The sequence below is a fragment of the Pundamilia nyererei genome, unplaced genomic scaffold, assembly GCF_000239375.1.
Source record: "Pundamilia nyererei isolate P.nyererei 1_Seehausen unplaced genomic scaffold, PunNye1.0 scaffold00109, whole genome shotgun sequence".
NCBI lineage: Eukaryota > Metazoa > Chordata > Actinopteri > Cichliformes > Cichlidae > Pundamilia > Pundamilia nyererei.
The window spans coordinates 768,049-795,944 of record NW_005187510.1 but is presented as its reverse complement, the minus strand read 5'-3'; the positions used below and the strand labels follow the sequence as shown (position 1 = coordinate 795,944).

At 42.6% G+C, this 27,896-nt stretch overlaps 1 protein-coding gene across 1 annotated transcript in view; it reads left to right on the top strand.

Moving 5' to 3' along the window:
* rims2a (regulating synaptic membrane exocytosis 2a) overlaps positions 1–27,896 on the top strand; it is a 149,506-nt gene that overhangs the window by 83,541 nt on the left and 38,069 nt on the right. The window contains exons 7-24 of the mRNA XM_013912955.1: positions 1,894–2,105; positions 3,377–3,496; positions 4,939–5,038; positions 5,165–5,288; positions 7,455–7,501; positions 7,786–7,898; positions 8,861–8,908; positions 10,916–11,046; positions 11,396–11,567; positions 11,908–12,061; positions 13,036–13,062; positions 14,493–14,561; positions 16,758–16,896; positions 18,761–18,826; positions 19,574–19,690; positions 22,119–22,304; positions 23,671–23,777; positions 24,099–24,131. Of these exons, the coding sequence (XP_013768409.1) occupies positions 1,894–2,105; positions 3,377–3,496; positions 4,939–5,038; positions 5,165–5,288; positions 7,455–7,501; positions 7,786–7,898; positions 8,861–8,908; positions 10,916–11,046; positions 11,396–11,567; positions 11,908–12,061; positions 13,036–13,062; positions 14,493–14,561; positions 16,758–16,896; positions 18,761–18,826; positions 19,574–19,690; positions 22,119–22,304; positions 23,671–23,777; positions 24,099–24,131 (1,965 nt within the window). The remainder of the gene's footprint in view (positions 1–1,893; positions 2,106–3,376; positions 3,497–4,938; positions 5,039–5,164; positions 5,289–7,454; positions 7,502–7,785; positions 7,899–8,860; positions 8,909–10,915; positions 11,047–11,395; positions 11,568–11,907; positions 12,062–13,035; positions 13,063–14,492; positions 14,562–16,757; positions 16,897–18,760; positions 18,827–19,573; positions 19,691–22,118; positions 22,305–23,670; positions 23,778–24,098; positions 24,132–27,896) is intronic.

Genomic DNA, 27,896 nt, shown 5'->3' with positions numbered 1-27,896 from the left:
CCAAGAACACGTTGTGTGTCTGTATTATTTAAATGGCCCATTCTTCGGTAAATGTTTTAATAAGAGCAACTTTATTTCCCCTTTGTAAAATGAATTGGCATCATAGCTGAATATCATTTAAATGAATTATGCATTGTAATGGGATGCTAAAATGATCTTACTGACTGAAGTCCTGGACAGAGAAGAGCAGGATTTGACTCTTAACTTGTGCCTGTCTTCACCTCCACACTGCTCTCCCCTGAGAATCTCAGCACTACCTTTGGATTCAATATTTTTTGCTCTTTTTAATTAGCTTTAAATGTTAAGCTTCTTAATCAAATTGAAAGTGCTCATCTCACTGCTCTGTACATCCACACTGGAGAACAGGACAAACCCTGCAGAATCACAAAGTTGCTTGTGGAGATAGATGGATAGTTTTGATCGGTTCACATTTGTCTCATTAGAAGTCTTCCCTTTATAACTGATTATTGTCCTGAAGGCACGACAAGAGTAGAGAAATGCCCCAGAATCCTTCATCCTGCGATCGTAGCCACTTGCCTGGCTTTCTCAAGGCCATGTATCTGTCGATGCTACGGCAGAAGTTGTAATCAGAGCCTCATCTTTAAAAGCTCTCCCCGGTGCACTTTAGATCGAGGTCAGTTAAGGTTGTGTGGCATTGCAATCTGAATCCCCAGTTAAACACATTAGAGGTCTGCCCTGCTCCCTACTATAGATGCAGCTTCTTTAGAATAAGATAGCAGTGTGCTGACTTTGTTTCAACAAAACAGAATCTGGCCCGAATGTTTCTGAAGATTGCGGTCTGAAAAAAATCAGAGGAATGTAACGTGGAACGTGTTTCGATTGAAAGCAAAGTTTGCCTTAACTATATCTGAAGAAATGAAGAAAGGTCTATTTCTTCACCTGCTCAGGAGGGGCAGCTAATCTGAGGAAGGCTGACTAAAAGGGAGGAGGATGGGAACTAAAAATTCTTGTGTGATATGTTTCATGAACTGAGGGGACAAAGCAGGATTATTTTGAACTGTGAATCATGCAGAACTACCTATTAGCCAAAGTATTGTAAAGAAAACAAAACTTCGCTCTGTGGCCTATATGTTATCTTAATGAGGCTCTTTTCTCTTTATAATCATACTAAACATATTTATTTATTTCAAATGGGCCGTTTATCCTTGCCCCGCCCACTCCTTGTCTATTTGTCTGTTTATCAGAGGTTCCTAATGTGCTGTTGGAACACATGTAATACCTTTAAAGGATTTGAAGCTTCAGATTGTGCTTTTGACTTCAGCCATGGCTTGCGTCTTGTTTAGTTTTCTTAACTGTGCAGTGCTAAACTCAATCCATCTGCGTCTTTTCCTTCTCTGCAGGGATTTTAGGAGCGGTTATCTCTCTTGCTGAATTATGGGAGCATGTGAGCACTCGTGTGTTTGCGTGTGTGTGTGTGTGTTGGAATGTGAATGATTGGATGTCTTATTTCGAGCTCTCTGTGCCTCTGTGTGGGTGTGTGCGCGCGTTAATGTCTGTACTTTGTGGTGTCCTCACTTGTCCCTCTCGATGTCCTCTCTCGTGTGTATATGCCCTCCCTCCCACCTTACAGGAGATTTGGATGGCCATTGGTGGGACCATGCGTCATGGCATAGCAGTGAGGCTTCCCCACTGTCTTTGGTGAGACATGTGGAGCCCTGCGTTGACCCTCCCTCCCTACCACCCGCCCCCTTAAGCCCACCTCTCTCTCTCACTCTCTCTCTCCTTCCCTCTCTTTCTGTCTCTCTCTCTTCTCTCCCCCGTCCCCTGTCCTCCCGGAGTCTTTTTGTCATTTCATGTTTCCTTTGTTTTATTTACACCTTTGCATGTTGTTTTTTCTGTTTTTTCTTTCTGTTTTTTATCCCACACCTGTAGGGGACAGTCAAAGGGGAAAAAGAAAAACTATTGAGCAGGCATTTATGTCCGAGGCGACACACACCTTATCTGAGAGGCAAAAGAAAATGGTGCGCTTTGGGGGACACTCATTTGAAGAGGACTTGGCATGGTGTGAACCGCAGGTTAAAGACTCGGGAGTTGATACGTGCAGTAGCACTACGCTAAACGAGGAGCATAGCCATAGTGAGAAGGTACTGAGACAATCTAGCCTGCTTTTTTTTCTTTTTTTTTGTTATGATTATTATTTATGACCTTACCCATCCAGTCTTTGTTTGCTCTCTGTCACCAAGTGTAAATAGGTGAGATGTCTGTTTTATGGATTTTATTTAACGTTGTATAAATTGATTTCTCTTGCGATTTAAAAAAAAATTGATCTATTGTTTTTGGTTCGGTTACTTTTGGCTCCACCTCGGTGTTGCCTTAAAAATAAAAGTCATTTGGGGACACCCTCTTTGCTTGCTACTTGTACTTGCTGTATTGCTCCCCAAATAGAAACTACACCTCTTTACAGTAGCTGTAAAAGACTTGGGCATTGACACACAACCTCTCTGTTTGTCATGGCACTCAGGAATGTGGGTCTCTCCTAGTTGCATGCTCGTTTTTTTTCCTCCGTATGTTGTGTTCTTGCTCTGCAGCGGTCCTGTTTAGTGTAGTAGGAACACCCTTACTTGGGCCCGTCCCCTCTCACTCTGCTGCCCTACCCCACAGCACCCAGTCCAGACAGATCCTGTCCCCTCTGCCCAATTTTCCACTCACTTCCATAGAAAAAAAAGACACAAACACACACACAAACAGGGAAGATTGGATTAGTTTTGCACCAAAAAAACATTTGTTTTTCTTTTTTCCCTTCCACTGCCGCGTCTGTGATATCACCCTGTGTCTCATAGCTTTATTCTGTGCTGTCTGTTTTTCATCCTTTTTGATCTCTAATGTGGCACCCTAGGATCTACTTCATCTGTATCACGTCTACCCCCCTCCCTCTTTTTTTTTCACTATCTGCTTTTCCCCTCACTACTCCACTTGATGGTGGCCATGTGTTTGTGTGTAGCAAAGCACCAGAGTCACACTCTGGTCTTCCTGCTCCCGTTTGAAGAGCTGGTTTTAGGAGGAGTGTTGAGGCTGCTTGCTTTACTCTGCATGGGGCGCTGCATGAAGCTTAACTCCACCCTCACACCAGCAGGTTCACACAAACTCTGTGAGACAGTAAATGAGCTGTGTGTTACTTGGAGAAATTTCAAATTTTCCTTTGAACGCTTTTGGCCTAACAGATAAAACTGCATCACCTGGAGTTTAAATTACTGAGCTATCCAAGTTTGTGTGAACATTCTTCCCCCAAGTGAACAAATAAAGTGCTCCCTTCACGCCCTCCTTTACTGTTTTGTTGTCTGCTTTGGTCTGAAGTGATCGAACTGAAATGGATGACTTGTTAAACAAAAGGTGTGTTGTTGCTCTGACCTTGTAGCACCCAGTGACGTGGCAGCCGTCCAAAGATGGGGATCGCCTAATAGGGCGCATTTTGCTCAACAAGCGCATGAAAGATGGAAGTGTGCCTCGAGACTCAGGTGCTCTGCTCGGTCTGAAGGTGAGCTTGCAGCCTGTGTGGGTGTCATTTGCACTGCACACACTCATGTTGAACTGCCATTAGAATATCCTGTTAAAATATGCATATTTAGCACAGTGACTTTAACATTTTACCCAGTAGGGTTCAGTCAAAAGGATCAGTGTTAGATGTGGCATTTAGGTGGAAGGTTAAAAATTTTGTGCCTTTTTTTTTAGGTTTCTTCATGGCTTTCCGTTGTTACATCATACAGTAGTACGAGTCACTATTAATAGCCATTATATTCCTGATGAATATTAATAAGTGTTGTTTGATACTGGGCTCTCTAATCTTCTGAACTCATTCATACTGAGCTACTTCAGTGAACAGAATTCAGCTGCTCGGAGGAAACAAGTCGGAGCAGAACCTCCCAGTATTGTCCCTGCAGTTATTCCCTATTTGTGCATTATACAGTACCATCACGTTCTAATGTAAATTTACATTCTTTGCTCTCTGTGTGTCTTTTTCTTATAGTTTTAGTGCTGCCTGCTTCTTATTGATCAAATTCTTTATTGAATGCTAAGTCAGTTTCCCTTTCAGTGTCTCCATCTATTCAAAAAGCATATACTTATTTTTATATAGATAGTAGTTTTGTTTTATCCTTCACTGTTGTGTAATTCTGTCGGTGGCGCGTACCCTTAAAAAAATAAGAGAGCGGCCGAATGTCCACAGGAGCATGGCAGCAGCCGCTGGAGAAAGAAGCGAGAGCGGCAAGATGGGGAAAAAATCATTACTGATTAAATGAGCCTCCTGAAATGGCATGTTTGTGTCTGCTCAGTGCTTCTGTGCATTTCTGTCCGCTCAGCAGCAGCCACCCAGCTCCACAATCCAGCCAGTCAGTCCATCAGTCAGGTTGCCAGCCTCGCCCTCACTGCCCATCTCTTTCTCTCTCTTATGCTCTCTTCATCTGCAAGCCTCCCTCTCTCTATCTCCTGCCTGTTACATAAAGCCATTTCATTTAGCAGACTTCCCTAAGCTCCTTTGTATGTTGGCATTCAGCTGCCATTAAGAGGGGATTTTTATTTGTATGATGCCAGTGTAAGCCGAGGAGAGTGGAGTACAGCAGCTCAGGACTGTACAGTACAGCTCTAGCCCACGGCCTTGCACTGTTACAGAACCACGGTACAGCACCGGAGTTTTTCCACGGGGAACAAAGCACAGTCCTGGACAGTTTCTGAAAAGATTTAGACTTTTAACACTGACCTTCTCCCTTCCAGTGTATTTCTTGTGGTTTCAAACCTCACAGGCAAGAACTGAAGCCATAACATCAACAGAATGCTTTGAGAAAATAAGTCCATGTTTTTCTATGAGCTGCAGGGCTTGCATGCTAATGCGCTGCATTAAATCTACAGTTATTATGACATAGCTCGACTTTTGTTTCACAAATGCATTTTAGTACCAGCGCAGTCACCTCTCTGTTTCTACAGGTGGTGGGAGGCAAGATGACAGAATCTGGTAGACTTTGTGCTTTCATCACTAAAGTGAGGAAAGGAAGTCTAGCAGACACTGTTGGACACCTCAGACCAGGTATTGAAAAACACATGCACACATTTATGAAGAAATTAAACTGGCAAAATTCAGCTGTGACGACAGTGTGAGCAGAAAGGATTAAGATCTTCCACGTGATGCTGAGCATCTCTGGTGTTTTTGCAGGAGATCAGGTGCTGGAGTGGAACGGGAAGCTTTTACAAGGAGCCACATTTAAAGAAGTTTACAATATCATACTAGAATCCAAGCCGGAGCCGCAGGTGGAGCTGGTGGTCTCGCGGCCTATAGGGTAAGATCTCGCAACCAGTGTCACACATGCAGACACACACTGTTCTTCACAACACAACTTTGGATTTTGGCGTTAATAAGCAACAGGATGCTCTCGCTCACACTAACCAATGTGTTAGGCATGGGTGAGAATTTGCGCTGCAATTGTGTTACTTTTCCATACAACACAATAAGCATACTGAAGCAGACGAGTTCACTAGATGTGTTAAAATTGTGATTTGAAAATGTAATTTTTAATTAAGCGAAGCCAGGACTAGGATCTGTCAAGGACATCGACCTTTTTCCCACCATGTGCTTGTGCTGGGATAGTTTGTGACCCCCAGAAAAGGAATTGTGTGTTTAATGATAAAACTAAATATGGTGCAGGACGATAATTCAGACCAAGGAGAGGCACTATAAGAAAAAAACTCTTTTTTGATACATACTCAGAACAGGGTGAGGTCTCAGTGATGGGAGAAGCAATTATCTGGTTCAGGGGTGTCAAACATATGGCCTGGGGGCCAAAGACTCCCTTCCAGCCCACTGGATGGGCTTGGTAAACGTGAAGGAAGGAATAGATTCTGTGCTTCAATGGTCATGGTCATTCACACTACACCAAAAGGTACTAAGTAATAAATAAACAAAAAATATCCTGAACCTTTCCCTATCTCCAGTACAAGTTTCTGTGTTTTATAGTGGGTCCAAAGTAAAAAAAAAATCAATTTCCTTCAGCAACATTTCTTTATCATGTGGAAAAATGAAGATTTACTGTTGAAGTTCTTTTTTCTTCTATTAAGTTGTCTAAACATTTCCATGTGTGGCTAAACTTCTTCACGCTGACAGAAGGGGAGTTTTTACTGGTCTGGCCCGCTTAAGCTCAAACTGGGCTGTATGTGGCTCACGATGTAAAATGAGTTTGACGTCCCTGCTCTAAATGAATCCTGACATCTCAGATCAAGAGTGGGATTCATCTAGAGAGGGGCCGCTTTATTACACATACCTCCACTGCATATACCTGGAATCTGTGTCTAACAGCCAGTCAGATGAGAAGCAGAGTATAACTTCTGCTCCTGTTGTGCTGTGTGTGGAAATGCATGCTTCAAGTATTTCTTTAAAAACAAAGGAAAGAATGGGACACACAGACAGCTCTGAGACACACGATTCACATTTATAGATGGATTTTGACAGACATTTCAGTATTTTATGAAACAGACGTGATATGAAAAATATTTGGAGTGATGTTGGAGAGCTCTGTATGTGTGGCTGAGGACGCACAAACAGACTTTGCAGTACTCTCTGCAGTTATTATTATGGGAAAATCTGTGTGAAATGTAAAGCATAAAGTTTAGGTTATATTAAATCTATATTAAGTGTATAAACAAACCTACTTGTATGAGCATTCATTCTCCCGCTTTGACCAATGCAGAATTTACAGGACTCTGTAGGATATGTTGTTACTCTAATTTTAGTGACTCATATAGTTTCATTTAAATACTTTCAGTATTTTGTCTTCCTAAACTCCTAAATGCAAAATACCAGCTACAACAATAAAAGACTTGTCCCTGCTTCACTCTCACGTTGGTGCAAACCATGCATAAATCTGGACTTTAGCATTAGTCAGTATTTCAAAGAATCACACTTTAGATTGTACCAACATCTCTTACCTATTTGATTTGATTTCGCTGTAAAACTATTACAGTGCCAAGATCTGTAGGTTTGTGCCACATAGCTGCCTCTGTGACTCAGAATAGCTTCATATTTTTGGAATGTGGAGACTTGAAAAGGGGAATCTGAAGGGAACATAGCTCAGAATGTGTTTGCGAAGGAGCTGTGCCGAGCTGTTTATTCAGCATCTGTTCCTCCCTCCCTCTGGCTCCGGCTCTGCCATTTCTGGCCTCATAAGGCACCAAAGAATGCCGGCCGGCAAAAAACTTGAAAGCCCGTCACATTGTTTATCCTCTCCACTCCGATTGCTTTTGAAAGACAGAGGCACCTTTGCTTTGTCGATTCCTAGGTCTGACCTGCTTTGTGCCATTGAGGGGGCCGTTGGGTGAATGAAGACTAATGTGGTGCTTACGGTCATTAAAGCGCAGTGCATTCGGTATTAGCTTAAATTGATCCGCTCCATCCCCCTCCTTCTCTCCTGCTTCTCACACTCTTTCACTTTCTTTTTTGCTTTTTTTTTCAGAGATATTCCAAGGATACCAGACAGCACACACTCACAACTGGAATCAAGTGAGTTCTGTCAACATTTTTTCCGTGGGTTTGACAGTGTGCCGTTTGATCCTATTAATCATCCCAGAAACACCAAGTGAAGGAAATGTCTGTTTGGCGCAGATTGCGTTTGTCACCCTGCCTTTTTATCTTCCCCCACATGGCAAGATTTTTGTGCTCTTTTTGCGTTTCCTTTCTTTGTATGTTCTTGCTACAATCTCCAGTTTTCTCCCTGTGCGGCGCAAAAACTACAAACAGCAAACAGATGGGTGGATTATCTGACTGTGTCGTCTGTGCCCTGCCAGGTTCGAGTTCTTTCGAGTCTCAGAAGATGGACCGTCCTTCCATCTCTGTCACTTCTCCTATGAGTCCCAGCATGCTGAGGGACGCCCCCCAGTACCTGTCAGGACAGCTCTCAGTAAGTGAGCTCAACTCCACATATGGGCTACATGTAAAAGCCGGGAAGAGGATTGGATTGTTAGAGAGGATTTAATTGCTTTTGAGATCATAGATGAGCTAGTAAGTATAATTTTCCCATTGCAGATTCATTATGCAACCAATTATTTTCTTTTTTTTAGTTTAAATCTTAATTCAAACCCTTGTTAAACGTTGTCAGACTCAGCAAACTCACTCAGCCTGTTCAGCTGGCCCATTACCAAGCCAGCACAGGACTGTAGATCAGATTACGTTGTGTGTTGTTCATTATCCAGTATAAAAACCCTCCTGGGGTAAATTTGGTAAAAAGGCTGCATTAAAATGAGATAAATCAAATCTTAAATTTAGGATTCAAGAATGTGCTTTTCCTGCTATTTCAATATTTATGAGAGCCTCATAGAGTATTTGGTCACCACTAAAACATATCCTACACTGTATAGCGCAGACTTTTCATCCACTCGCTGCTTAAAGTTCTGGATTTTCATGAGAGGGCCGACCTTGAAGTTCGCAGTGGACTAATCACTAAAACAGTTCAGCTCACTGGATAAACCTTGCAAGACCTTGATGAGTAATTCTACACAGTAAGGAGCTGTCTGTATCAAGCATCGTCTGTGGATAACAATCGTGTTTAACGTCACCGTGACGCAAGCTTTGAGGCGGAGGAGAAACAGGTCTAAAAGACAAAAAGATCTAATTGTGAGCCGCTGATAATTTTCTCCGAGGACCTATGCAGAACAGGGCAGAGCAGCTCAGGGATGAGTAATCTTTGAGAAAGCAGAAATGTAAAAAATACAAAACCTGCTGGCTTAATTCTTTCATCTAAATGACAAATTTCTGTTGTTGTGTTTTGGGTGTATTGTGAGTTGTTGTGTTTTGTGGTTTTGGTTTATTGCATTTTCTTTTCTTTCTTTTTTTTCTTTTGCTGTTTAATTTATGCTTATCCAGAGCCAAAGCCTTAGTAGAAGAACACCGCCTTTTGCCCCTAGGGTCCAGGTAATGGGCCCTGTGTGAAGGGCACAAACTCTGTTTGGTTTTTTTTTGCTCATTGACTGTTGACTGGCCTTTTTTTCTGTTTCCATACTTTGGAAAATGCATTCCTGGGGAAATGGCAGCTTTGAGTTTCCCTCTTAGTGCAGTGCATTGTGTCATTTTCCTTGATTTGATTTCTTGGTATCATTCTTATGATTAGAGTTCTTATAGCTCATTGTAACCCATACACATCATTATCCCCAAATAGTGCATGCTCGACTAATCGGAGCTTATTTTAAGAGACGCTCTTGCATTGCCTGATGTCTTTGGACTGACTTCAGTGATTGACCTAATTGAAACAGTAGTTTAGTATTGTGTCTATGGCAATGCTGGTCGGTGTCTCTGTCAATCTTTCTAGGACAAAGATCTCTGTTTTTTCTTTCTTCTCCTGCTTGAGTGTGACGTGAACCCAGGCCTCGATAACTCTAACCCTGCACGCATACACAGAAGGGCTCCCCCATGTGCGAGTTGAAGTGATGCTAATTAGCAGATCTGAGCTGATGGCTGTGTGGTTTCATGTTGCAGTGAAAAGATACTGAGTTCACCATCCTCTTTGGAAAGCCAAAGCCAAAACTGCATTTCCCCCGTTACAGATACCAGATTTAACGAATAAGCAAATTGTACCTCCCAAATAATAACTCCAAACAGAGCGAAGCCTGGAAGGCTTCTCTTTGCTACAAGCTGCCTGCTTTAATATCACTCTGTCTTTTCTGTGGTTTCTGTTTTATGGTCATTATTGATTTAGATAGCCTGAGGGTTAATATTCCTGTGTTAAACCGTAGATATTTATTTCACTGTTGTGTTGTTTTGCTTAAGCGAGATCTAAGCATCATATCCTATGTGTCGGTAATATTGTTGGTGTGTGTAACAGAGCATGCAGAGGAAAGGGTGCACTGCGTGTTTTCCAGATCAAACATATGAATCGTTCAGGTTTATGTGTGTGTCTACATTAATGTTGTTAAAGCCAGCATGTTTCAGTAAACTGCTTACTTGTTAGTTGGCTGTATTGGACACACTGTACATCAGACTCAGTAGTATATATTTAGGTGTTTTACTTATTGTTGCTAGTTTTTATGGTGAATCTTACTCTACATTTGAATTCATATTTTGCAGTATGTGGCATTTTGGTGGGCTAGAGATTACTTGGTACAATTTGTTTTTCCCATGAGCCCCCTGCTGTCTGTTTCGACTTGTCTTGAATGCTCTTTCCTGCATTGCTGCATGAACGGCGAGTCCTCTTAAACAGTGCAGACCCCTATCCATAATCATATTCTGAATGAAGTATGGACCAGAACTTAGAAGTCTTACTTCTCATTTCATCTGATTTCTTTTAAGGCTTCAGCTGGCCTTTTATTTCTTCTAAGTTTTTTCTCCTGGAGTCCATACTTTTCTTTTAGCGTGAACTGTTTGATTCCTATTGCAGCAGCATGACTGATTTCTCGTTATCGATCCCCACTGAATACTTGGGAGGACACTATTAGAGATGCCATCATATAGGTAGATGGTGGGACAGTGTTAATTTTAGAGCATGTTGCCTTTAGCATTTCACTACAATTCACTCCAGCTGAAAAGGTCAGTTCCATTTAAAAAACTGTAATCAGACACACTTGAATACTATAGATTTAAAAAAAGAAACATAAGGATTCAATTAGAACACGAAAAGGAGAGTTTTTGCATCTTTAAAAATCATTATCACACCATTTTAACATTGATATAGTTTTAGTTTATGAAAATGACATCCTAGCAATTGGATACCCTCCTCCTTTTTCCTAAAGGGTAAATACAGGAGAAGACCCTGCACTGAGGCTTATACTGATTGAAAAGGTGTTGAACTCAATAAAAGGATATAGATGCATATGTGAGGACCTGATGAAGTTGTCTTCTCCTGCATTATTCCCTTTATGTGCTCTCATTTGTGCTGGCCCTGAGCTGTCTCTCAGCAGGCTGCCTCTGCTCTCCCCCCTCCCCCAGGTCAAACTGTGGTATGACAAAGTGGGCCATCAGCTAATCGTCACCATCCTGGGTGCCAAAGACCTGCCACCCAGGGAAGACGGCCGGCCCAGGAACCCTTACGTCAAAATCTACTTCCTCCCTGACAGAAGGTAAGAGTAGAAACAGTTCCTCTATTTCAGGGCATAATTTCCCCGATGGTAGAAAGACACTAAAAAAAGATTATGCAGTAAGGTCAATTTATGGGGGGCATTGATGTGAGGTTTATTTCATAATTATGCTCTTATTTTCTTATTAAGTAATTTATTCTTATGTATTGATGAGGAATGCAGAAAATGGACGTTAAGAAGCAGTTAGCACGTTCACTTTGCCATGTCGTTCCCTGCAGCTGCATGCTGTGGTGCTGTGCTCTGTGCTGTGTCGTGTGATGGATTTGTTGTATTCGTGGCTCTTCCCTATCATGATTGTAAATAAAAACAGTTTGAATTATTGTTCCTCCAGTGACAAAAGCAAGAGGAGAACAAAAACAGTAAAGAAATCCTTAGAGCCCAAATGGAACCAGACCTTTATGTACTCGCCGGTGCACCGGCGGGAGTTTCGGGAACGTATGCTGGAGATCACATTGTGGGACCAAGCCAGGGTGAGGGAGGAGGAGAGCGAATTCCTGGGAGAGGTGAGAAAACCAAACCCAAGCCCTCACAGAGACACTCAGTAACAGTATCTCAGCTTATCCTCTTGAATGGTGTCAAGCCCTTAAGAAAGCTGCTGGCCATCACAAAGTGTTGGGTGGTCCAGTCCTTGCCTATCATGGATCAGGAACTTTCTTTTTTTCTGTTCGCGTGTGAGTGACAGAAAGGGCTTTTTTGGGGATTTACATTTTCTGTAAAAGTTAGCATGTTTTACTTTGCCCTGATTCCATCAGTGAGAAAAAAATATGTGAGCTTAAAACATTTGGAGTGAGGCCATTTTTTTTTAAGGAGAGAAAATTTACTTGGGCCTTTTACTTCTGCCAGATCCTGATTGAGCTGGAGACGGCTCTTCTCGATGACGAGCCACACTGGTACAAGCTACAAACACACGACGTGTCATCTATCCCACTCCCACGTGCCTCCCCGAACGCACAGCGCCGGCAACTCCACGGAGAGAGTCCAACGCGGCGGCTGCAGAGTGAGTAACACCTCTGTCGCTCAAATGGCCCCAAAATGTGCTGAAAGTGAATATAAGAGTCAAAAGGTGGGCATCCTGTAGGAAAAACATTTTACCTGCTGTAATGTAAAGACATGTGACATTCATTCACAGTGTGAGATGGAAGCAGGTCAGCTGATTTTCTAATACCAATGCAGATACATTGGCTTCGGGTATCTGCTGATACCGACTATCAGTCCATTACGTGGGTTAAATTAATAATCCTTACTTTGAGTGAGAGACAGGGAGTCTTTGTTTTAATGACTCATGCTTGACTTAAACATTGCTTTCCGAGCTTTACACTCAAGCAAGGTTACGATAAATGAAAGATTAAAAAACACGTTTGTTTTTTATCTAATTTATTTGCACCCTGCACAATATCAGAGTGTTTAATGTACTCTACTGTCACTGATGGTTCTCTGCCCTTGCTACGTATGCACCTCCTCACACCCCGCCACACACTACCAATGAGACAGGTGAAGGAATGACAGCAGCTAATAATGTGGCCTTAAGTGCAAAAACACATTTATACCAGCTGTGGCATGATAAGAGAGAGAAATCTGCAGCTATCAGAGAAAGAGTCAATGGAGGTTTTTACTCGTGTGCGTTTTGTAGCTTGTCTTCATGCGCATTTCCTTATATTCCTTTTTTATTACTTGAAGCTTGCCATCATACAAATATATCTGTGGCGACAGACTCATGGCACCGAACACTCAGAAATCTAAATTTTAGCACTGAGATAAATGAAAACAACAATAGGTAGCTTTCTGATTTTTGTAGTTGTTTCAACAAACAAGGAGCCATATATATTTATCTGATCAGTGCCCATGCTGTTTGCCTGCTGGCCTTTTCTGTTGCTGCTTCAGGTCATCGAGGCCTTTACGGCCGTTGTTATTTCTGCATATTTTGTTTCTGTTGTCCATGTCACATCTACCTTACTGCTTCTGCTTTTACAGACAAAGGCTCTTATTCACACAACTCAGGTAAAGACCTTTGCCCTGCCAGACATTGCAGCTTTATGGAGCATCTGAGTGTTGTCCTCCTCCTCTTTAAACACACACCCTTGTGCCCCAATTCTCCACCCCTTTCCCCCCTCCCCCTTAACAGCTGGCGCTTCTGCTGCCTTACGTGGATTTCTGTGCGGAGGTTCGGTGTATATTTTACACCGCTCGTTCCTTATCCACACAGAGCAGCAGAACCACAGACGCTGTGGGGAAACGGGGAGATTTAGGACACAGTGGTCTCTCCTTCTCTGTGTGTTCACCTGTTAACTGCCTCACAACCCCCACCCTGTAACCCAAAACCAGATTCTGCCAATCTGTATTCAGTCCTAATGTGATGTTATTAAAACCCGAGCTGTCCGCCCCTCCTGACAGACATAATTGGCCCATGACCACCTGCCTCTCCTCTGTCATGTATACTGTTTGTTATTTGGCCTATTATGAATATTTTCCTCTTAACAGTTGCACAGATTACCATTGGCACACTCTGCCCATTCTGCTTTTGCTTGTGTTTGTGTGTCTTCATTGTGAATATCTTCTTGAGAACGGCAGGCGACTGTGTTGCTTTTGTGATACTTCTTATTTACTGGCCTAATCCTCTAACACAGTTGGCATATTTACTCAAAAAAAGAAAAAGAGGAAAATAATATTTGATTATCTGCATGCATGAAATATACAATACTCTTTATATAGGATATTTTTGACCCTTGTCTTACTATTGTTAGAGTCTTTGGCCCTCATACCTCCTAACATGCTTAAGAGGACTGCGCTGCAGTCCGTTATGCCATACGGCTTCACTCCGCTGCTTCTTTCAGCCACGGGACGCTGGCTCGCTCCCCCACTAGGACGATTTTCTGGGTGTTGGTGTTAGCGTGAAGTGAAAGAGCTGACAGCTGTAAAAAGTTTTCAGCCAACTGAGATGAGAGGTTGGGAGCGGCACTGCCAGAGTGCAGCACTTGTCATTTCTGAAAAAGCACACGTGTCCAGTTGATTTAAGTTGAATGAACGGTGAAGGCGGTGGGGATGCGTTGGGTGGGGAGTGGGGGTGATAAGGCTACGGGGGAAGGATGAGGAAAGAGCTACACGGCCCTATCACTTCTCCCCGTCTCCACCTTTACGTGTGCACTGAATGATTGACTGCGCCATTTCAAAGTGCCACGGCTCAGATGAAGAAGGATCGGCTGCTCTTGTTGGGATCGAGCGGCGAAATGCTGCATTATTTGTTTTAGTTGGAGGGTTCACTTTGACCAGTGAGCATTACAGTCAGAGCAGGGGTGACTTATTATTTGAAAAAAAAACAACAACATCCAAATAAATGAAAAAGGGAATGAAAATGACCTCTTTCTCTCTCTCTCCCCTCTATCTCCTCTTTCCTGCTTCTTTGCCTTTCGGTCTGTTTCTTTCTCTCAAAGGATCCCAAAGGATAAGTGACAGTGAGATCTCAGACTATGATTGTGAAGACGGCGTTGGGGTAATAACAGGTAATAAACAGTTCAAGGCCATATTAAGAAGGTCATCGTTGTGTGGCGTAAGTGAATCGAATCCACTCCATTTCACCAGAGCTGCATTACGATTCTTAATAATGTACTTAGCTAACCTCACTCACGTCGCCACCGGAAAGATGCTTACACACGTCATCACATCTCGCAGTATCGGGCTAAGATCCTGCAACCCATCAGCAAACAACAGCAGCAGCACAGTTAGGGAGCAGAGGGCTTTTTTGTCTGCCTCTGCACTGCTAGTTGCTGTCCTTGCTAAGGCTTCAGCAGCACGCCCACGCTGCATCAGAAAAGCAGAGACAGAGCTGCTAACAGCCAGAGAGAATAAGACAGGGGAAGGGGGAAAAAGACTGAGAAGTGCTTGAAATTTGCTCACATGAAATAATAACTAGGAAGAAAAATTATACTGAAAAAGACAGTGAGGGCTTAAAAAAAGGCTTCCTTTAAATTTTAAGCACAAGGTTGCGTTTGAGGGCAACATGTGCCTGTCTTTATATAATTGTTAGTTCTCCTTCTCAGTTTTCACAAAAAGACCACGGGACATGCTATATATTTTTTTGCAATTAAGCTTGATGGAAACAGCTACCTGCACTGTTTGTAGGTCGTTTCACATCACTCACCACGCAGAAGAAGCGAGTGGAAAAATGTGAGAAAAGAAACAGGAGAATAGACAGTTTCTGTAGCAAACTGCGTGTCACACACACACACAGACATTCAGACCAGCCTGCCGATGATACCGCAGCTGAGGGAAATCCTCCTCCAGCCTCTTTAAAATTCTCATCAGCCCCTCACTGCCTCTCACAATGCCAGCCACCCCCACCCCCTCACTTCATCCACAGTGAAAGGAATACCCCTTCACTCAGCCCTGGTTGCTCCCTCCCCTTTGCTCGGGCTCCACTGCATCTCATCTGCGGTTTTTGCCGTTATCTGCTTCCACAGTTCAAATGGGGAAGAAAACATTTTACTTTTGTTTTACAGAACATACAGTACACACAGGACAGCTACTATAGCTACTAGTAGCTACTGTAGAAGACAAATGGGCCTTACAACTGAACATTTTTAAGACTTTTTACATCTGTGCAACATGTTTCATGTTGCTTTAACCCTCTGCTCTTTTGCCTCTTTCTGCACCATTGCAGCCAGTTCCTGTTAAAACCTATTAATTGTCAACAAAGAATCTCCTCTTTGCATCTGCAACATGTCAGGAGGAAGAATAGATTTAATTTGGCTCTGCATGGAAGTTGATTGCTGTGCTGCAGGAAGCTCGATAGTGGAGCATCTTTTTAAAGAAATGACAAATGTTTTCCTTTGAAAATTTAATTTACATCATAATGGAGTGAAGACATTGTGGATTGTGGTCATTTTTTTTTCAAATGTTTGTAGCTTGTATTTGTTTATGTCAAAAAACAAATGGTAGGCTTGGAGAATATGACAATTTACTCTATGGGTCATTTAGCCTGACACGTTTAAAGAAATCTATTTTATTCTATCTACGACACACAAAAGAAAATCTTATTAACATGCGACTTCTTTAAAGTGAAGGTCAACATTTCTTTCTTACCTTTCCATCTTTTCCAACTTGGAATCAGGCTTTTCTTTAACTCATTTTAAATCTTCTATACACTCTATTGAATATCAATCAACATTAATAGTTCTAAGCACTGACCTTACCCGTGGCTCTTAGCCATGTCTGATTATCGGTTAATGAACTCTTTCAAGTTCAATGGACTAATCAGTCTACCAGTGAAAATTCATTATAATCTTTCAGATTCTTTTGAAAGGCTATTTTCACGTTTAATGCACAGTGTTAAAACAGCAGATGACTTACACCTTTATGGAAACCCACTCCTCATTTTTTGTACGATAAAGACTCAGCATATCAAAATGAGTCTGTCACCTGTGCAGAATGGCTTTTAGCTTTGCAAAGTTTGACCAAGATTTGCTTTACTCTTAGTTATTACAGACAGTGGTCAAACTAAGTCTGCAAAAGCAGCATTCATTATTGTTCATTAACCATATGTAGTTATTTAAATAACTCAAGTAAAAAGCAAGTAAAAAGCATACAAGTAGCATCTCTGGTGTTGTGAGGGAATAAAGGAATCGCTTAAATAATGCTGTACCCTCTCTCTCCTGCTCTCTCCACCCCCTGCTTCTCTTTATTCATTGTTGTTTTCACAGACTACCGGCCAAATGGCAGAGACTTCCAGAGCTCCACGCTGTCGGTCCCCGAGCAGGTCATGTCTTCTAACCACTGCTCTCGGTCAGCTGATATAAACAGGGTGCGGTCGCGCTCTCCCAGCGTTCCCCCACCCTCCAGGTAACCAGTTGCTCAATGCACCAAAGGCCCGACATGTATAGTTTTTGGTAGGTCTTTTGTACATCGTAGTGTTGTGCTTCCATGCTTTGGAATCGACAAAAAAATAGGATCACTAGTTTAGCTGAAACGCATGCTGTTTCAGGTTACTTTCAATTTCGCCACCTGTTTTGGTTGTAGCACCAAATGTTGCTATATTTACTTCAAAATAGCACCTCAACCTTCTGTGGTGTGCGGCGTCTCTCCCGTTTCCTCTCATGGCCTCTGTTAAACATGAGGCCATGTGCCTCTTGGACAGCAGGGGGCAGTATGTAGCATCCATAAGGGGTGATCGGTCCACTTCTGTCACACAGCAGAAGTCTGGACCAAGCACTTGACCTTAGGCCTTCTCAGTACAGTTCCTCTGCTAGAGTGGAGCACCACAGTTTGTCTGACGACAGCTGCACACCTGACAGGTACACACACGCATACACTTCAGCTCACACTTGTGTGCAGCACATGCATCTGCTTATTTAAGCATGAATGTGTAAATGCTGACCAGCGCAAGACGAGTAAGTACACAGTGAGCTGTTTATGTATGCATACACCACAGCACAACGCCTTTTGCCTTAAACTCTTCTTCTTTGTCCGCACTTTCATCTTTAATGTGATGTAGTGGGGGTTTTTTTGTGTTGTTTTTTTATTCAGGGTCCTCCTGATACAGTAGTGTGGATTCTCCCCTACTTGTGTCCTCAATCTTCATCTACTCCTTATTTCCAAATAAGAAAGTGAGAATTAACGAGCGCAGGAAATACTCGATTAAAATCATCATTCTTAGAGTTAAAAATAGCATTGGCACAAGCTAAAATTCCACATGAGCACCAGCCTCGGATGAGACTACACTCCTGAAAGACAAGTGCACAAGTTTGAATCGAGAGACTGAAATTCTGCAGGAAACATTGGGAGCCAAAGAAATGTTGCCAGTGCTGAGCACATTATACAGGATTTGCATGTACTGTATTTCACTATCTTTATGGAAGAGGTGGTCAAGGGGAAGTGGTCAGTTATCCTCCATCAGCACTTATTTTCTGTGAGCTTTGGAAAATATTGCTCCAAGTGTCCAATTGTGGCCTTGGCACCGCCTGGTCGGAGCTATTCCCACCCCCAGCCCACCCTGCCCCCTTTCCAATTAACTTTATTTGATACTTCTGAAGCTGGAGCTAAATCAGTGTCAGATGCAGAAAATGCACTTATCTAAATTGTCTGGGACGGTGCTCTGTTGAGTGTATTTCAGCTGCTTCAATTAACAGCTTGCAGTTATTTATTGAAAACAGTTGAAAATGTCACAGAGAATTTGGCATTCTCCCAGGTATCCTATAATATTGTAAAAAATGGCTTTCATAGCTTTCTGTGAGCCTTGCTGGTTTATTTTCTTAACACTTAATGTTTTCTGACTTTCTTGGGAAATGATGTATGTAAAAAAAATCTGTAGTTATTAAACGGTCTAAAAGTAGTTTAATGGTCGAGCAGAGGGGACCGGTTTAGGGGTTCGGACAGTGCTTTTCTCTTCCGGCGTCTTCTGTGTACCATTTTTATCTGTCTGTGCACTAGAGCCGAGGAAGTCGTCTCCTCGCCGTGCGATTTCTCGGCTTTCTCTCACCTCTCATCTTCCTCACCAGTTTTTCCACCCTGAATCGTGTACATTAATCTCTCTCCTGTGAGCTTCTCTCTTTTACAACCTCCCCTCGGTTTCCTCCCCCTTCCGGCTGTCCGCCTGTATGATCTTTGTCTCCGATCTGCTGTCTTTCTCTCCTTTCCTCCTTTTCTTCTGTCTCTTCAACATCTCAGATCCATCTCTGTCTTCTCTCCTCCTTCCATGTGGTTGCAGCCATTTTCTCACCCTACCTCGAACCAGACATACTCAGCCTATTGATGACCCTCAGAAGGACCCCAGGTAGACTTTTACCAGAGCTTGCATGAAGCCCCACCTTTGCTACTTTAGTTACCAGCCAGCCAAACCCCCTCCCCAACCATACACCAACCCACAAGCCTATTTTTTTAATATATTTTATTTGTTGGGTTGTTTTTTGAGGAAAGCTTCCATTAGGGTGTTGAAGATATAGCACTGACACCGTGGCATGCTTTAAAAAGCCACATGGGTTTGTGGATTTGAGGTGTAAATCACTTCAGCTGACCTGTTCAATGTCAGTGCCGTGAGTGTTTTGTGTGTATGTGTATCAGTATACATTTCTTCTGCCAAAGATTAAATATATAAAGAACTGTTTACTTTCCCGTGGTGCATCATGTTGATTGGATAATAGCCATACATTTCATCCAGTATCAGCATTGCTCTCTCTCACCATCTCATTATCATATAAGCATTTAAATCTTCTAGAATAAATCATGTGCATGAATGCAGGCTTTGGAGAAGTTCAGTCTGTCTCTTGTCTTTTTACTAAAAGAGCGTCTGTTGGCCATACTGTTAAATAGATATAAATAGATAAGTGTTTTGTGGTTGTGAAGTTTTGTCCAGCAGAGGTGGTTTCCCCTGCAGTCGTATGGGTACATTCAGCGCATCAGTGTAATTTTGTATTCAGTTTTGAGATCTAAATTCCAGCTTCTTTGTCATGTTGCCTCCCCCATGTGGTGAAACAAAATTAAAAAAATCGAGCGTTGACCAGCTGTGATATTTTCTCGGCAGCCGCAACCATCGTGTGTATCCGATCTGCCGCGAGGAAGCAGTCAGGTTACTGCGTTCCACTAGGATGACCCGTGCCTATTCAGAGGGCGCCTACTCCTCCGACTATGACTACGAGAGGTACTGACACGCGCTGCTGCGCCCGCCGTCTTGTGGTCTCCTGAAGTTGTTCTTCATCCGTCTTTAATTTATCCGTGATCGTACAGGTGATGACGGAAAATGATATCCTCCCCGATATCGGTTTTTGTTAAGGAGTCATCACGGCTCTGAGGTTGTGTGGCTGTACAGTTATGTTACACAACTGCCTCTGTACGATGAGGCTCAGAGCTATTTGTGTTGCTGATGTCGGCTGTGTAAGTGCTGGCTCGCACTTGACTGTTCCTTTGTTGATGTCATTGTGTACCCGTGCGCATTATGCAAACAGCCATATGTTGATCAGTGGTGTTTGTTATTATTGATGTTGTCTTTTTTTTTTTTTTTTTAATTTAACATGCTATTGACAGTTGCACTTACAGTCATCCATAGAGTGGACTTTTGACTTCTTCTATATGGTCTGAATGGATTGCTGGGCTGTTTCAAGCACCTATAGAAAGGCCTGCTGACACCCATCAATTCCCGACCCACACTGGTGCACCATGCTTCAGTCTTTTGCCTGCTGCCATCTGGCTTCCAGTCAGGAATAACGTGACATTTGTGCTACTTCTCTCCTCTCCAGGAGGAAAAAAAAACTGATGAGTCTTCTGAACTCAGCCCAAGAGCCCGACTGACTTTATAAAACTGTCACAAAGTTTCCCTAAGGCCTGGCTTGGCCCAACTTCAGGCTAAGCCTATAACCTAGATACCCATTAACAAGAGCTGTCCATCTATTTCTCTGTGTCTTTCCTTTTGACAGAGAAAGGAAAGTAGCCAACAGAGGACTACAGTTGATTCCCCTCCACTCTTCATATAGATAGTTTGTTTCTGTCTGCAGTCAGGCATAGTAAGACCTGAAAAGAAATGAGGGCACAATACAGACACAAAAGCCACTTGGATGAGGGGGAAAAAGAGTCTAGCAACAAAGAGCATTAGTGGAGTTGGAACCTTTTGCCAGATGTTTTAGTTTTGGGTGATTTGCCTGCAGAAAAGGTTTTTCATGGTTCTGTAGTTTAAGTGCAACCCTCCAGAGTGCACTTAAAGCAGGACAAAGCCTGTACAGTATGCAGCATGTAGGAATGAATACAGCAACTCTCCCGAGCCAGGAAAACAAACATTCCTGTGAGAATCTAGTGAGCAGAGCAGTTTGTGTGTTACAGTTGCGTCCACTGAATTACACATAATGTGATGCTTGAACAGACGTAACCTCACATCACTGAAAGATTCTTGGCCGTAGCACGTAATGAGAACGGGACCCGGTGATGATGAGAGTAAATGACTGTTGTATAGATTGTGTAAGGTCACTGACTGATGAGCCTTTATCAGGACATTTCCTCTACTGGACAATATTTCATACTTGAGAAGACTACAGACACTGAATGGCAATAACAAAATGGACTGATCTAATGAAATTATTTATAAAGTATTTGCTATCATTAGAACCCAGTTTGACTGAAGACGTTCCCACATATCTATAGTGTTTTCTTGCATTTCTTGCATTTTAGCAAACAGTGTGTGCAGCGGTTCATTTCAGTACTATTTTGTTCTGTATGAAAGTACAAAAACTATAAAATATTATTACTCACGGTGTGTGAATCGAGACTGGTAACATACATACAAAGGTTAGCAAACAGCATGCTCTAAAATCCCCTCTGCTTCTCAAGACTGAGGTGCCTTTTTCACTTCACTGTTTTTAATATGTGAATTTATTTCTTGATCAATGAATTTCTGTACGAATTTTTTTTTCCTCTCTGTACCTCGTCAGTAATTTTCCCAGCTGAGAAACCTCACCTGTTTTTTTTCCCCTACAGCTCTTCAGATCATCTGAATCTGCCTTCATTGTCACTGTGCCAAAAGTTCTTTTGCCTGGGCATTTTGCAGAATATAACAGACAAAATAATCCAAGTGCAGTCACTTTTCCCTCACATTCCCACTCTGGCTCAAACAGAATGCTCACCTATCACCTACAGAGAGACAGCACATAGTCCTTGTTCATTGCACACGTCTTGAGTACTTCACAGTTAAGTCACTGGTTCCACCAAGGACTGCCAAGCACACAGGAGCCACCTAGCACAGTCCATATTGTCTGCTCTTTAAATAAAGTAAATTAGCCTCATGTGGAGAGTCATAAACAATAATGTGTGTTTTAAGAGTTTAGGAATCATTTCATTTTGTCTTTATCTCTAGGTAGTTTTGATCACTACCTGCAAATCAGGCACACTTGACATAACACCCAATTAGCTTCTGACAAGTATCTATGCTATTGGTAGTAGATTGATTATACCAATTAAAAATACAGGATTCCACATGATCCTTTGGAGTTTTGAGGGTGCAGAAAATTCCTTTGCCCTCCTTACTGTCCGTGCCCTGCTGGAGACACACTGAGTGCCTGCCTGTCTCTCAACAACCTCTGTAGGAGCCACGGAGCCATGGATAGACACGAGTATCACAGCAGGTCCCGCTCTGCAGACCAGCGGCCCACTATAGAGCGCCACACGTCCCGCTCACGCTCCACTGAACGCCCCCACGACTCTTCGCTCATGAGGTCCATGCCTTCTCTGCCATCTGGGAGGTCCGCCCCCCCCTCACCTGCCTTGACGAGGTGTGACCCAGATAAGAGATCAGAGCCAGCCAACGTGGCATAGAAGCAGACAGTACTTTTTAGTTGTACACTCATTTCCCAGAAGCATAGCTTCACTGGAGGGAGAAATCATTTCAACAGAAAATTTAAACATTAATAAGTATTTCAAGATTTGTTTGGGCGATTTTTTTTTTTGTTATTTTTCTTAATAAACCTTACTCTCGAAAAGCACATTTAAAACATCAAGGCTAATATTCTGCTTTTAACAAGGGATGTGCAGCATGTACCGAGGTTTTACAACTAGGGTTCGTGTAGACAGCCTAGCTAAAAGTGCTGTACTCTCACACTGAGCTTTAAATCAACCTGTAAGAATATTTCTGCCTCCAGAGATGCTCTACCTCTTCTAAATGTTTGTACAGCTAAAACCTTTACAGGTTTTAAAGCCGTACAGAAGCTGTCCCATGAGCTCCCACCCACCCCGACCCTGACTAACTCCCAGAATAAACCAAAAATACCACATCACACTCACCTACCTCCCACCCTCCTAATCCCCCGCTTCCCCGCCTCACCTCACCTCAGCTCACCTCACTCCACCGACCTCCACCTGTCACACGCCACTTTCTGTTTTGTCTCCAAAAGCACCAGTGGATGTGCTGTATTTTCTTTACACATATCCCGGGCACGATGACCCTGACACCGTAGATAGCTTGCTGACTCCTTTTATTAAAAAGAAAAATTTTAATTTGGGACACACTGCTCATACGCTTGAGTGTGTATAGCAGTGATGGGCCGACATTTTACTTTGATTTCATTACTAACATCAACTGATGCCGTTTGTCCTCGGAGGGCATTCTGTTTTTACTTTTTTTGTCCTCTTTCCTCTTCTTCTTTTGTTTTTGAGTTGGAAGCCTGCGGGGACAGTCTGAACGCATGGTCGCACTGGTCTGCTGTTTCTGCATTTCAACTCTTCTCTCCCGCAGCTTGATGAGTCGACTTTACATGCGATTCACTCCTGGCATCTTTTATTGCAGCTCAGCTTCCTACAGTCGATGTAGCCCTCCACTTCCATGCCATGTGCCAAAACATCACCGCTGTGTGCATTGGTTTTATATTGGAGATAAAGTCAACAGCGAGTTTTCTATCACTGATTGATTTCTGCTGTGTCTGGCAGTGACTAAATTACATGTGACCTTACATATATTGTAAATAATTGAATGACCCCAGCTAACTACATTAAATCACGTATTGGCTCTCCATTAAAGAACATAGTTTTACTTTTCATGTTGCTCGTCTCCGATCAAATGTACGCTTTTCTCTTCTTTGCAACACCTACATCGAGCTCCTACTTTATGTCTCATGCCATTGTCTGCTACTTTTTGTCATATAGGGCACATCCGCGTAGTGGGTCCGTCCAGACCAGTCCCACAAGTACCCCTATGTCCAGTAGACGAGGTCGGCAACTCCCACAGCTTCCACCCGCAGGCAAAGACAGAAGTAAGTCACCTGGATGTCTTTTTTAAATTTAAATTACACGGCTACTGTCTACCTAATTGAATTTATTTTGAGCATTCATATATTCAGTATTTTAAAGCGATAAAGTTACTATTTTATGACCTGAACTTGTGGGTCACAAGAAGAGCTTTTTGGTTTTGGTGTCACTGACCAAAGGGATAATTATTATTAGCCGGTGGAACGCTTCGGTAGAAGTTGTAGAAGTCTCAAAAGTACAAGGATTTTTCATTGCTTTATGGGTTTTCACTTTGGCCTTCCATCCATTAACATCTCTGCTCGGTTCCTTTTCCATTCCTCTCTCAGAAGATGGAGACGAAGGAACAGAGCCTTGTGAAGGTCTGTACCTGAATGTTCGGGTTTCGTCTTTCGGACTGGGAATTGCTGCTCGAGCTGCACCTCCCTCCAAAAGCCAAAACCCTGTCTGCAACAGGGCGGGTAGCTCAGTTCAGTGGAGGCTAAACTTGATCTGTGCATACTGAATCCTCCTCCTCCAACCCCCCCGTTGCAGTTGTGTTTAAACGTGCAGTTAGAATGTCCTGTGCCATCGTGGTGCCTTGATCCTACTGATCGTACCAGTGTTGTGTTGATTTGTAGCCTTGCTGTTCTTTTGCTTTGTGTTACACACCAGATATCATTACTAACTGTCTGCAAATAATTCGATTTTTAAAACATCTGGACTGCTGAGATACGTCACCGAAGCAAATATTATGCTATTTTGTGCTAAACTCCACAATTTTCACAATTACAGCAAAACCTGCATTTGTTCACATTGTACAGAGGCATGTGAAGTCCTTAGTGTTACTCAGCACTCCTCTGGCAAATTGTTGCGTGTTGTTGTAATGAACTGTGATATGAAGCACTGTGATGAAGGCAATGATTGTTTTCACGTGTCTTTAAATTGGATGCTGTAAAAGGGTTGTTCTAAGCTTTGTGGGGAACGACTGAGATAAATCTGGAGAGAAGAAGCTCGTGCAGTTCTGGTGAACGTGTCAAAGTATTCACACAACCCTTTTATCACTGTCAGAGTCCACAAGGGCCTTTCCCTGTCTTCTGTACAGCTGCCAGCCAGCCCCGCTCTCTCCCCTTTGCTCTCGCTCTCTCTCAGTCCCAGTCTTTTTTTGTATCTTTGCCATCTTTTTATCACTCAAAAGCTCTCTCTGTGTCTGGACCTCTCCATTGCTCCTTTGTGTCACCTTTATTTGTTCTTCCTCTTCATACCTGCCCCCAGCCTCGCTTACTCGTGTTTTTTTTTCTTCCTTTTTTCTTTGACAGGCACTCTGCCTTTTCACATCTCTCTCCTTTCTCTCACTCTCTCCTTCTTTTGCTCTGTGTTTTAGTCTATTTCTTATAGGACAGCGGCACTGCACGGGCAGAGGGGAAGCATTGATCCGACCCTGCGCCGTGGTTCCCACAGAGCTGTGTGACACTTGGCTTATGCTGAGCAAATCTGATTGTGCTTTTGTGTGCGTGTGGACCTTTCTACACTGGATCCATATTATTGTATTATTCCTGGGAGAAGCTGGAATATTGATATAAGCCTAGTTGGCAGATACATTAACTGTCCTGTATGTGTGTATCTGTTTATGTGTGGCAACAGGGGAAGAGCCCGGGGCGCCTGAACCCCAAAACGATCATCCAGGTGTGTTTATCACTGAGAACACGCGGCGGGTTTTTACTCTTGTGTCATGGCAGATCTTTAAAAATGAAACACGGCGGATGTGAGCCTCTGCCTTTTAAGTGTGTGGAGTTTGCGTTTTGCTCGAGAGTGCTGTACAGTACATGCTGTTGTATAGTACATTCAAACCCAGGCTTGAATGAGCGGCAAGAGTGTTGGCAGAAACTGGAGTTCCCCACGGTTTCTACTTCCTACCTTCCCATCTGTTTACGTGGCACGCTTCTGTCCTTTGACTGTGTGGTGCTGTTACTCAACACTGTGACAGCTATGGCACTCACTGGCACATTGGATATTCATGTAAGGTCTCTAAAAGGAAACTGTATTTTTAAACAGGGTTAATTAATGGTATCTTTGGATGGTAAGATGGTTGTATGTTGAGTTGTCAATATAACTGTACAACTGCATATTATAAAACTATGTTTTCTGATAATCACACACTGAGCAGAATAATTAACCAGTAGCTCACGGCAGTTCTATGCAATAACGCTTGCTGTGCACATCAGATCTTGTGGTATATGTGCGTATGTGTGCGTGCGTGCACACTTGTGTGGCATATGTGCATCTGCGTCTGGGCCCAAGTGGAATGAGCTGTGATATTACGGTGACGTACAGTGTAAAGTTTCAGTGCTGCACCATTTCATGAACCTCCATCTGTCTCCCCACTAGCAGCAGGCAGTGAGGAAAAACCCCAAGGCCCACCGGTAAATGGGAGGAAAGGCAAGTCTTCCGAGCAGTGTGATGGTGTGATTTTGCTGTGTGGGCTCTCTTGGTCCTTCTGTGACATTAGTTAGCAGCAGCTGTGGTCCTTGATGATGAGCTGCTCTGAGTCGCACCAAAGTGTTTTATTCGCCCAAGTTTCATCTCTCACCCAAAAAGCATGGTCCGTTCCTTCTGACTTTATTTGCGTGATCAAACTATAGACTTGTGTGTAGTGTAACTGATGTTAATGCATACAGAGTGCTGTGATTGGAAGTTTGGTTGGTCTGCCCTTCTCTGCCTCCAGCGCGGCCTCAGAGCTCTAATCTGCCCTCTTCTTTAATACTAATTAATTCTGCTCAGCTCCACCTCACAAAGACAGAGCTCTCCATTTCCATTGTGAAATTGCCAATCATTTCAATTAGACATGGATTATTGCGCTCTTGTGCACACAGTCTTTTCATGCACTCCATTAAGACTGGCAGTCTCTTACAAACATAACTGGTGCTTAGTGCAAAGAAAATTGTCCTTTTTTGCCAAAAACAGTAATAAAAATGGCGTAATGGAATAAAGGTGAATAGAGACATTTTTAGGATAGTGTTCCACATAAACAGCATTTCCTGCTGCCTGTGCATTACACTTTGCTGCAGTACTGCAGAGTGTAATGTTTTTTTTTTGTTTTTTTTATTTGAGAGGCTGTTACCTCTGTTGGCCAGCAGATGGAGCAAAGTTCATAATGTTTGATAAGGAGCTGTCCTTGATTTTAGTGCTGAAGTAGTAAAGATGCCTTTTTCTTATCTGTTTGTTTGTTTTAATTTATGCTTGCAGCAGCTTTCTATTATTGGTACAAAGCATAATACACAAAATGCTCATTATGCAATGTATCAATAAATGAAGACATAGAAAGTATTTTATAGAGAAGAATAAACATTTGCGCAGGAAGGAGATCTCCTAATGGTGTCAAAATCAGTGTGTGTGTGTATATCTATGTGTATGTCTTGATTTAGAGGTGACATGGGAGGACCAGCAGCGAGGGCTGAATGGCTCTCTGTCTGATGGTGGGACACAACCTTACCCTTCACTCACTGACACAGGTCGGTCGGTCTGATAGGGTACAAGTCTTTTTTACTCTCTCTCATATGAGTACATGAACAGTAATCAACGTATCTAACCAGACAAGTACCCGGTCAAAAAGAGAAAAGCGCATCAATCTTGCGTATAGGCCTCTTCATGCTTGTCTGATCAGCCCTGTACACAGCATGATGATTTCTACATACAAGCCTTTAAAAAAAGATTTAAAATTTGTCTTTTGAAATTCAACAAATATGTCTAAAGGTCTGAGTATCAAGCTTAACTGACTGAATATTTCAGGAACATTTCAAAGCTAAACTGAACCAGCTCAAAAACAGTCATTGCTTTACTTGTCATTTGTTTTATAGTATTTACTTCAGTTTGTAAGTTTAGCGAAGCTTGTAGCAATAAAATATTGCATAATAATAGTATCTACTATAGCTGTTTATTGCTCATGGACTCACTGAAAGTATTCTACTAGAATATGGTTTCTGTGAAGAATTGCTGACTTTGTCCTTGTGTGTCTGTTAAGGTTCTCAGTCATCCAGGTCATCGTAGTCAAAGGAGCTTGCAAAGAAAAGTGTCTGGACTTCTTTAAGTTACTTGAAGACGTTTCACCTCTCATCCGAGAAGCTTCTTCAGTTCTAAGGTCAAATGGC